Raw genomic sequence first — 12,237 nt, forward strand, 5'->3', positions numbered from 1 at the left:
TGCATGTCAGGGACAGCAGAATGAAGAGGGGATTAATCAGTACAGCTTTGTTCCAGGTTGTTGGAGGCATTTTATTCCTGGTGACCTAAGAATTTCTATGTGCTTAGGTTTGAAAAGCTGGGCAGTAGTTGGCTTTTCAGAAGAAAAATGATTGCAGTTTTCCAGAGATAATCAAGTGACCAACTGCCTTTTCTTTCTATTCCTGGAGCTTGAACATGGGATATGTATTAGACTTTTCATTGTCACCCCAGTATTGTGATAGACCAAACAGGTCCAGTTCAAGGACAGCTAAGTATACTGAGCAGAGGGCAACCTCCTTTCAGCCTTCTAAGTATATCTCTGACACTAGTCACTTTATGCTCCCTCTTAGGAGGGTCTTTACCTAAGTTTCTTACCTATTATCAAAGGTGGGATGTGTATTGCCGGTGTATCTTTTCTTCTGGGCTTTTTCTGCTCCAGTTCAGTCATTTGAGGCATTGGAGTGACTCTCTCTCTCTGTGACTTCTCTGGGATACCATAGCTTTTCAGCAGATTTTCAGATGAGTCTGAAACTATGCCTGTAAGCCAGCAATAAAAAAAAAAAAATGCTACTTTAGCCTGTTTACATTGAAGAAACTTCCACCTGTGTAGCTCTCCCAAAGACTACTCTGAAGTACAGTGGCACAACTGCATGATCTGCTGCATGATGTACCTACCCTACATTTCTTTCAAATTAATTATTTCCCATAGGCTCTAGAAAATGATGCTATCAGGCCAGCTGGCTTCTGATTATACATAATGCACTAAAAATCGTGGGACAGATGAGTGTAATCTCCTATTCCAGAACTTTAGACGTCTTACCACAGTAACTTAATCATACAGATGCTCAAGAGGTTAGTTGGGAACAATAGGACCACACAGAAGTGGCTGTTTTAACTCATGAAAGAATGTTTTCTTTATGATATGACGACTGCAGGAAGAAAACAGCTCTCTAGGCTCTGAGCTGCTCTTCCTAAGAGAGAATTGCTGATTGAAGGTACATGTGAAAACTGAACAGAATCAAATATCTGGATTACAAATACTGGAAAATCCCAGTTGCTTGTTTTTGATTTGGTGAATTGTTGCAGATATACAGAGAAGCATACAAGTAGTAACTCCTCCATGTATGTGCAGCATGGGAAGAAGAATTCAATATTATAAGAGCACTGCTCTCTTGCTGGAAATTATAACACTGAGTGCTTGTTAGCTGAGAGTGACAAACATTTATTCCCACCGCTGTTCTTGGATCATTGGGTTTCAGTAGCAGTCTCCTGCCTTCTCCAGGTTAGTGGCATTTGGGTCTCAAATATCTGTATTTGCGCCACAGTAGGCAGCATTCCACAAGAAGCTCCTTCATTGCTGTGATGTTTTCTGGCCTCCTGAAACACCTACCCTTTCCCAGAGTCCCCAAAAACACATGACCCCTGTGATTTCTAGATGGACCATCCTGCAGGTGGCTTGTGTGCTTGACTGGTCTAGTCCCAGTGTCAGCCCCAGCCTCCCACTGTGTACTGGAGGCAAGTTTCATGGGAAAGTGCAGGGGCTGGACTTGATCCCTTTTTTTGATTTTAGACCATATCCAATTGGGACATCTAGTATGGCTCAGCAGCTGCCAATAAATACACATAATTTCACACGTAAATGTAACATTTATCAGCAAGGCTATGAGATCCAGGGAAGCATGTTTTTCAAAGCATAAACCTATCCACCTTGGTATTCCCAGAAGTGAGACCAAACCCTTCAACTAACATGGAATATCTTTGAGAAAGTCAGACTTCTGTTCACCTGCCTTCCCAGGTGCACATGCAGGAAGATGTGTTCCTGTCTGCATTTGAAGGGACATAACTGCTTGAATGTTCCATGGACTTTCACCCTGCTCCAGTCCCCAGACTTGAATTGGGATTTCAAAGTCAAGAGATTTACTGCTCACCTATTAGAGGTGGTGGAGTGTGCAAAGCCGGTGTATCTTTTCTCTTTGGCTTCTTTTGCTCCTGTTCAGTCTTCTGAGAGTCTGTGAGAGTTTTACCTTTTCTTGGTTTATTTTTGAGGTCACAGCTCTTAATCAGCTGCTCTGAAAGATCTTCTGCAGGGAAAAAATAGAATAGAAATTAAAACTTAGGGGAGATAAAAAAACAGATGGTGAAAAGAATCACCTTGATAAGTCCTTTAATCCAAGTGCCCAGGAAGAAAAATCTCCTAAATATTTAGAAAGCAAAAAAAAAAAGAGGGCTCTGTACCATACTACATGGGAGTAAAGTGATTTAGTGTTGTTGGCAGTAGACATAAAACAGAGAGAGTTGTGGGCAGCTTGTGTGTTTACATGTCAGAGGAGAGGCTGCATTGTGTGCAGAGCTTCCATAGCCACCCCTATTTCATCCAGTGGCAACTGTGTGGATTGTATCTTCAATAGTTACAAGGCCAGTTTTGTGAAGGACAGTTTTACATATATAGAGTCAGTCTGGGCTATTTGTAAAATGAGCCAGTCAGTATATTGTTCCCTTCAAGAGTTAACTTTATTTTGAGAGCTAATGAGCAATTGGTGTTTGCTTTTTATTTACATAACATGACACTGGATTTTTGGTTTTCCTTTAAAACAATCCTGTACTCAGATTGCTCAGAGGGTCAACATGACTTTTTCTGAAAGCATCTGTATTTCTGCGTGCTTATGCAAGTTGAAAATACAGAAGATAGCTTGTTGTGGTAGTACATCCCTCTCCCTCAACTCCTCTTTAGGCGTGCTCTACAATGTCAGCAGCTTCTGATAAGCCTTAGTTGAATCAGCTGAGTGGTGAAGTGCCCCTTAACTGTGCCAGTTGGGCGGTGATGCATCTATGACCATACTGGGTGCTCTTGTATGGTAAAGGTACCATACAGGAACATGAGCAGACCAACCCAGCTATGAAACAAAGGATAAGCAGTCATTCTTATTAGCCTTGCTAAGTCATTTACCCAACTGAAATGTTACCATTGTTGTGAGACTTTTTGAAAAAATGAATCATAGCCTGAGTGTAATAGTACTATTTTTACTGGAATTTTTGGGAAAGATCATCTTGTGATGCTACAAATAGCAGTGTAGCAGCAAGGAGAGCTGTTTGAGCTCTCCTTGAACACAGTGGGCTTCTGAGTAGGATGCCTCTTGGAGCTTGAAAACCTTCAAGTTTGCAATACTTCATCGACTGTTGCTGATAACGTGTCTAGGCAGATACCACCCCCACACATACATACACCTTGAGGCGCAGCCCATGCTGGTTGAGAAACACTAAGGGATTTGATATGCGTACTGCACTGAGCCTGACAGGAATTTTTGATAGGTACCTTTACACTAGTTAATATAGATGTATACATCTTTTTTCATGTGTTCATGCAAGTGAATAGATAATAGTATGAGTGTTGTTATTTTGAGTATATAATTAACTCACTGTTATAATTATAGCCAAACAATATTGAATTATTTTTTAAAATATTAACTTGGTCAATGATTAAGTGCTTTTGCACTCTTCTCTTACATCCAAATTCTCTGCACCCTTACCCTCTTGCATCCCCAGTCTTCATGTAAATCATTCCAAGTTGCTTCTAATCCAATTTACTTACGTATGGTTTGTCTACATAGTAAGTAATAGAATGAACTTTGCCACTTAACTCTGTTAAAGCTGCACTCTCATGAATTCATATTAAACTTTGCTTTTTGCCAATAACCTTGACGATGATTCTTTAAGCATTTTAACCACTCATTTGTGAACCTCTCATTAGTATCATCACAGAAACCAATGTTTTGAATTCTTAAAAGTAGTTTTTTGCCTTCAGCTGGGCTCTCCACATAGTTACCCAGCTTCTTACTGCAGACTTGCATGCAAGCACAACTTCATTGCAGGCTCTTTCACACTATTTAAGGCAGCTGTTAGTTCTGTGAGCCTGAAGGTAGATGTGGGAAGGACGGCCTCTGGGTTAAGTCCCTGGAGATGTGGGGGTTATTTTCTGGCCTTCACAGGCTTTCTTCATAGTCCTAATGAGCTCATTTACCCTCCCACTGCCTCTGTTTTCCAAGAGTATAATGAAATTCATTCTGTATGTATTTTAATAAGCAATTTTATGGACCAATTATGGTATACCAGCAGTTGTAAAAACAGTGTCTGTGGCTAGAAATGCCATGTAGCAGAGACAGAACTAGAATACCTTCCTTGCAGTACTAATAAACAAAATTTATAAAACCTGTGGTAAGACACTTTTTTTTACAAGGAAGTGAAATTGCATTTGTCTTTCATTATTGTTGTCACGAAGGTAACAACAAGCAAACAGATTTTTCTTTCTGGGTTGCTAAATCTTCAGGACAATTTTGTAAGATAAGAGTGAAATCATAGGACTAGAAGCAGAGGCAAAGACCATGAATATGCAAAAAGCTTATCTATCAAGCATGAAATCTGGTATTCCGGAGTGTGACAGAGCAAAGAAAACCCTAGTATGCTCATTGTAAAAGCTGTATGAAGTAGCTTCAAGAAAGGAAACTGATGATGAAGGAGAAAACGGTGGAAAATAGTGAAGGAAAGATGATTTTCAGAAAGCTGGAAAAGCAGGCCTCAGAAATATAAAGAGCAGAGAAACTTAGCGACAGCTGCAAAGTCTGAAGGTAGAAAAAGTTACAATAGTATAGCAAGCAAGGACATTAAACAATAGCTTGAGTTTTAGGATTGACTAAGATAGACCTTAAGACTGCAGAAAATCATGCTTACCAAGATAGTAGACACTTTTAAGCTTAATAATGGTGTATTGCGTATTGTTAATAGAAAGTAGACAAGCAAGCATTGCGTAAAGCAGGTGTATGTGTACTTTTAGTAATTGGCTAAAACAATTGTCTGTAAGCTTTGGCAATACACTATTGGCTAGAAAGTATTTTAAATGCTCTGTAACAAAGATGTCTTTTGCTGTTGCTGGCAGTACATTGCTGGCAGAGCTTTTGCCATCTTTCTATTGTCTCAACCATGTAATGAGGTTGATGTTGCAATAAAAGCTCAAGGAACATCTCCCAACAGTCCCGTTCCATTTGTGAAAAGAAAAACCTTCCCAACACAGAAAACATTTTTAGAAAGCTGTGTCAGTGATGGCAAATGGAACGCTTGAAATCTTTTACTCAAATTGCATATGGAAGGTATATTCAGGGAAAGCTCAGCTGTATCCTAGCTTTCAATTTACTGTGGTATAAATGAAGAAACTGCTCTACCAGGGAAAAGATCAATGACTTTTTTTCCTTTTTCCTCTTTAATTAACTTCACTCTAGAGCTTCAGCTGATATTTATATGCAGGAAAAGTGTTCTTTGTCTTTCCATCTGGCACTAGAAATGTCAGCAGAAGGTTTAATCTATCTGTTTTCATGGGGGCTTAGTTGTATCGCTGGACTTTATGATGTGAAGACAATACCCCTCATTAGAGCAATGATGTCATCAAACAACACTTACCTAAATGGTTACATTGCGAATCTTGCTTGTCCAGTCTGTCATCTGGGATATCAAGTGGCTTAGCACATTCTGTTGACATCATTGAAACAGCCTTTTCTCTTCCTATGAAGATACTACACCACATAAAGAAAAAAAATTTAAAAGAAATTCAGCAGCAGGACATAAAACAGACATATTGGTGTTACCTAACAACTGATGAGGAGTTCTTGTCTTCCAGCAGTCTGCTGACCTGATTTTTACTCACACATGCTGTGATTCACTGCCTTGGTTGCACACAGAGTAACCTGTTTTTCCACCTACCTTCCTGTAAGCAACTCACACTAGCATAGATTGACTCTACAGAAAAACGTACCTTTTTTTTGAGCATGCAGAAAGTGCTATCTCATACACAAAGCAGATGCTAAGGAATAGGATGCTTTGTTTTGGTTTTCTTCTCCACTTTTTCTCAACAGTAAACTAAGGATCATATTTGGTATTTATTATATGAACCAACTTTAATCATGAATTCTGTTGACTTGGTCTTTTAAGTCCAGCTCCACTAAGAGATCTTACATACCCCAGAAAAATCAGGTATAAAGTGCTGCCTCAGAAAGATGGCCAGTGCTCACAGATTCCAAAGCCATCATGAAGTAAACTCACTCATCACTTTGGTAAGACCATGGGAACCCATTTCATGTAGCTATTTAAGTGTCTATGCTCTGTAAGTCTCACTGGATTGCTGTTTGGGTTATTTTGTCTCCCTTTACTTATAGCTTCAGTGGGTGTAGAAGCCCATCCTCCTACCTGAGCTTCCCCAGCACCTTGCAAGCTGAGACTTGATCCTGGGGCTGCCACAGATGCCACCATAGAAAGAAGAAAATTAGACCATTTTTCACTGCTGATCATTTCTATCGTTGCTTAGCAGAAACTCATCAGAATGACAAAGGCAATATTAAAGGGAAACAACCTTCAACATGAAGGTGCAGTCCAAGTGGTCTTGGTATCTGCTTTGATCCAGCAACAGCTGTGGTAGTTTTTTATTCACAACCTCCCTTCTCCATTTTCAGGGAATAAGAGACGACTGTGACTTCCTTGTAAGGAGGAGAAAGGCAATGAGGAAAAGAAAAAAACTGGAGACATTATAAATGGAAGATGAAAAAAGTAATTGAGGAAAAAAAAAGAAGAGGAAGGGGAGGTAGAGAAGAAAAGGCAAATAAAATAGAAAAGTAAGAAAAGAGGCAGCTGCAGAATAACAGTGAAAAGGAGGATGGGAAAATAGGAGCTAAAGTGTGGGAGTTTGGTTTTATCTTGCTGGAGGAAAAGAAATTACCTTATTATTTATCTGTAAATTACAGTGGTTGTTTGCTCACAAGAAACAGAACAGTAGGGGAGTTAATCTCATTTCCATGACTAAACTTGCATCTATGAAAAGCCCAATTAACCCTTGAACAAAATATTTGCAAAAGAAGGTAGGAAAAGTTGCACTGATGTAGTTCTTCAGTGGACGGAATGTCTTAAATGACAGTGACTTACAAATAAATGGAGTCACACTGCTGTTATGATTGTATGTGGTGATTTAGATAAGCCCTTGCCTTTTGCCCAGGCCTCTGGCAGCAGGCAGTAGCTTTATTAAGGTAGCCAGCAATCCAAAGCTCACTCTCATTCACAAGTTCTTTAATATAGGCTGATTCAGGATATGTAGTACTACACATGAATAAAGACAAAAAGAAAAAAGACTACTAGTAGACATATACAGAGTGAGGTTAAAGGTACCTATTAATGTTACAGCTAGCTAAGAAGTAATATAACTTAGGATTCAATGTATCTTACCATCCAGTTGGTGAGGGAGCACATATCAAGATCCTTTCCCTCAATCCTCAGGGAAGTAACCATGGATTTGTATACATAGTCCAGGGAGAAATCCCCCACACTTTCAGGGTGTGTGTGTAGAAGGCTTCTACCTCTGTGATAACTCATATGTCTTTTACAGTTTGTAAAACAGTGTCTCTCAGTCAAGAATATTTCCTTTATCTCTTCCCACATCTGCTCTCTAGTCTAAGATGCTGATTCCTAGCTGAGGTCTGAGCACTTTTGTGCCAAGGATGACCTCTTGCTGGGCCTTTCAGCCTCTAGATTACCCCTTATAGACCAACTGTCAGTGGTAGAGAGGAGGGTGGGATAGATGTCCTGCCACAACTGGCTGGCAGCATCAAATTTGACTCAACTCATGTCAACATCAAAAGTTGGCGTTGACTGATACCGTACATATGGGATTAACTCTCTTATGTTTCACTCTTAAAATTTGCAAAAATTTGTAATATTCTACAAATTATTAAGATCTTACTGAATCAATCCTTGATGAGGGATTTCACCTCCAAATGTTCACTATAGAAATGTTCCAGTCCAGCCTCACATCTGTACTAAAGTGTTATACTGCCTGAAGGCTCATTTGCCTTCACTACAAGAAAAATCCTTCACTTAGGAAGACTCTAGAGAAAGAAATCTTTGAAGGCACCTTAAATGGTTGCTGTTTATTCACTGTACAAGTAAGCTATAGCTGTGGTTTAAAATAAAGCAGACATAATTTTATTTAATACAAAACTTATCTGTCCATATGAAGGCTTGCATTACATTTTGTGATTTGAGGGAGTTTTATTCTTTTGATGCCATTTGATTTTATTGGATTTGATTAGGGCATGCTGGCTAAATATTATGACTGTAGGTAGATTGTTCTCTTCGGAAGAATACTCTGTTTACAAGTAGGATTTCAGTGAAATCAGGGATATTATTTCAGACACTATGGACATTTTTGTTTTTAATATGTCTTGAGGCAAAAAAGACTGGGGATAGATAGCAAAATTTAAATGTAAAATTGGTAGTAAATTATTTTTAATGGAAATAGTTTGTAAAATATAGTTAAATTCGGTTAGATTTCAATAAATTGTTTCTTTGAATTATTTCATCCAACAAAAATTAAGCTTTGTAAAGAGACTTAATATAGGATTGCTTCATTATTTTTTCTTATTATGGTAGTTTGGAAAATATTATTCTAAAATACATCTCTTAGGTCTGTGTTCATATTTTCACTGTCACACATGCCAAGCCCTTGGCATCTTCAGTGCTTTAAAATTCTGGTTTACAGGCCAGTTTATGACACTCCCGTTCCATTTCTTTTCTTTTATAAGTCTGCCCTGAAGCCAACATTGCCTTGCTTACTAAGCAAGCACTGCACTTTGTGACAGTTTGTGTGACAAAAGAATAAAAAACCAAAAATTACCAAAATATATAATGGATTTTGGTATCTTGGGTGTATACACATTGTGTATGACATGTGAACCTGTGGGCGCTGTTACATCCTCTCATCATGGATTACACACAGACCTCTCCTTCAAAGGAAAGTTGCTGTATGTGACCATTTTTATGGTGCTTTCCCAAACAACTAAAATCAGTTCCTGCCACTAAGGAAACAGATTCCCCAGTAACATTTTATGTGGAAAGGTAGCCTTCTCTAGGGGCTGTATGAAGCCATTAATATGGCTTTGCAAATTGAAGCATGTTCTCAGATTTTCATGCATTAAGCGCAACACTTTTCCTAGCAGCCTTCACATTAGCACAGTTTCCACTCTCTGCTGCCATCAGTCACCTTGGTAGCAAATGCTATTCATGTGATGAAGTGTTTTTTTCTTGCACTCTGTTGTGGCTCTTGACATAATAATCCACATTCATCCTTTGTGCATCTGTAATGGTTACATTGGAGGACTAGTTAACACACAATAGAAGATACTTCCTGAGATGCTATAGATTTTCCTATATGATTTAGGATTCAATTGTCATTTAGCCAGAGACTTTGGTAAAGTGCAGCTAGGCTGTACCACCTTCTTTGGAGACATGTGCCTAAATGAGTCACCTCAAATCTCTTATTTCTTGGAAAAGAGAGAGCTGTTAAGGACAACTGAAATGCTTTCCTTAAAGTTGAGGCAAGTTCTAGCTTTGCCTACATAGTTTTGCTTGTTAAAACTTTTGGCATGAGATTGGATTGGCTCTGCTTGCAGACAGAAGAGGGCAATGAATGATAAGGCAGACTGAAAAGTGCAAGTATTACCAAAAGCTGCTTCAGCCTCATGTAAATGAAATCTCATGCTGAATCACTATCATATAACAGCATGACTCCTTTGGACATACACGCTTGTAAGATATGGTGATTCAGATGAAAAATATCTGAACTTTTCACTTTCTGGATATCAGCTTTGGATTTTTAGATAGGTTAAAGCATATACTAAAATTTTTTCAAAATTCTCAGTTGTTGTATCCACTTGATTAAAGTGCCCAAATAAATCTATCTTATCACTCACAAACATAGTTCTAAACCACACAAATACTTTTAAGTATATGATTACTTTCTTTGCTTAAATTTTTGGTTTCCATAACAAAATTCATGAATGCAACCAGTTCCAGGCTTCAATTAGGAAATATTTTGCTGGAGACAGATAAAGATACCTGTTTTAGTTAGCTATTTTAAACACAGTTGGTTTAATGTAGTTGTGTGCCACAACTAATCAGCTTAAAGTTTAGGGAATACTCAGTACAGCTACTCTCACATATTTATAAGATTATGTAAGTCTTTCAAGGCCATCTGATAATGTGACATTTAAACTGACTTAAAATGAAATCTCATGAGAAGAAACTTACCTTGTAAGATAGAAAACTAAAGCTTTGAGAACAAAACTAAAGCTTTGAGAACAAAACTAAAGTTCCTAAACTTCAATTAGGAAATATTTTGCTGGAGACAGATAAAGATACCTGTTTTAGTTAGCTATTTTAAACACAGTTGGTTTAATGTAGTTGTGTGCCACAACTAATCAGCTTAAAGTTTAGGGAATACTCAGTACAGCTACTCTCACATATTTATAAGATTATGAAAGTCTTTCAAGGCCATCTGATAATGTGACATTTAAACTGACTTAAAATGAAATCTCATGAGAAGAAACTTACCTTGTAAGATAGAAAACTAAAGCTTTGAGAACAAAACTAAAGAGCTGGACTTATTTTTCATTTGATCTTGAATTAGGCATGGAAATGGCTTGGGGGGAAAATCTCCATTTTTTCTTAGAATTTGAAGGGTTCTAGGGCTATGCAACTACATGGATATTAGGTACTATGGATAGCTGTACGTAATCTGAAGGGACAATGCAGTTCTCAAATGAGTCACCCATAGGTGATCATTCTTACCTATAAGATGGAGAAATGAAGTTCTGACATGGAATGCTTACAAAAGTTTACAGGGGTTATGAGGGCATCAATGTCAGTACTCATTATTGTACATTAAGGCTCATGATTTCTTTGTATATTGAATACTTAGCATTTCTGAACTGGCTCTTTATAAGGTATCCACAACCTGTGCATCTGAAGATTTCAGTAGACCATGTGGTGTATGTGGTATTGTATAAGATTTTTTTTTCCTCTTGTTCAGGAGAATGTTTTGTTTCTACAAATGACAATATCTAGAAGAAAAATGTGCTAATCTCCAGGGCATGCATAATTATTAAACAAACCATGGGCATGTTGACAAGGATGCTAGATAAATAAAAGTACTTTTGAGAGCATCCTTTTTGGGTGACAGCAGTGAATCTGAATTTAATAACTTCATTTTGATAGTTGGTAATAACATTGCCACAGAAGCCTGTTTGGCCCTATGTATTTATCTTCTGAAGCCAGACCAATTCCTAAGAAGAACAGAGGGAAGCAGAGGCAGAAACAGAGGCAACTAAGGTCCTAGGGTGGTACAGTGCGCACACTTGTTTGTCCTCATTCTCATAGGCAGAGCCTGACCTTGCTGCTGCTGGTGTACTCAATAGCTGGAAATGAAAGTAAATAGGGAGTATCTCATAGGCTGCTGCAAAATGCAAACATGAGGCAGAGGCTGGACTTCATTAGTCCAGACTGGACAAAAAGCAGTATTTTGCTGCCCTGCCCAAAGAGCTGCTCTGGCATGGAGGTTTACTCTTTAAGACTGGTGCCTCTTCTCCCACCAAGCATGCACTTACAGTTTCCTGGGGGAGTTGATTATTAAATCATTTTAAATTGGTTTGCCCCTTTCTGTCTGGTTGCAATGAGCACATAAGCAAGGAGGCACAGGCAGGCTACCAGCATCCTTACCCGCTCCTTTATCCCTGCAACCTTAAACATATGTGGGAGGCAAAGAGCAAGACCTGTCATTCCTTCTGTAGCATGCCCCCTGTGGAGGGCTCTATAGTGTGAGTAGGCCCCTTATTTGCTTGAAGTAATTTACAAATGCAGAAAGAAGGAATGAGATATTGGATGCAGCCATCTTGCACACATCTGCCCTAAGCAGAAATCATGCGAAACAGGTCAGGAGTCAAGGGGAATGGTGCAACATCTGGTTGCATTTGGCTTCTTCCATCTGTACTCAGCAGGCAGCCTTGGTACCTTCATCAAAAAATATGAACCTTCACCCATGCCCCATCCTATCTCAGCCCCATTACAACTGCTTCCTGGCAAATCATCTGAATAAAGCAAGATTGCAAGAAAGAGTAGAAAACAAATGTCCTACAAGTAGAAATTCTCAGTGCTGCTGCTCTGTACTCCAAACCTTTAATTACAAATTTTGCTATATGTTTAACATTATTCCACTGGAGTGATGCCTTCCAGGATACAGGAGACAGGAGACAGTGTCATGTTAATGCACAAACATTCTTCTTCAGTTACTTGGGCACTAGGCTGCTCTCCACAGGCACTCTGTCAGATTATTCACTTTTAGAAAGCATATTTA

General features: G+C 38.7%; 1 protein-coding gene across 1 annotated transcript; it reads right to left on the reverse strand.

Moving 5' to 3' along the window:
- Positions 1 to 378: 378 nt before the first annotated feature.
- PPP1R17 (protein phosphatase 1 regulatory subunit 17) lies at positions 379 to 5,644 on the reverse strand. Its single transcript, XM_059840123.1, has 3 exons — positions 5,469 to 5,644; positions 1,949 to 2,101; positions 379 to 557 (listed from the first exon to the last, which is right to left on the reverse strand). The coding sequence occupies exons 1-3, from the start codon at positions 5,590 to 5,592 to the stop codon at positions 379 to 381; spliced, it is 456 nt and encodes a 151-aa protein (XP_059696106.1). The 5' UTR covers positions 5,593 to 5,644.
- Positions 5,645 to 12,237: the final 6,593 nt, after the last annotated feature.

This window comes from Haemorhous mexicanus, chromosome 1 (genome assembly GCF_027477595.1).
Source record: "Haemorhous mexicanus isolate bHaeMex1 chromosome 1, bHaeMex1.pri, whole genome shotgun sequence".
NCBI classification, from domain to species: Eukaryota; Metazoa; Chordata; class Aves; order Passeriformes; family Fringillidae; genus Haemorhous; species Haemorhous mexicanus.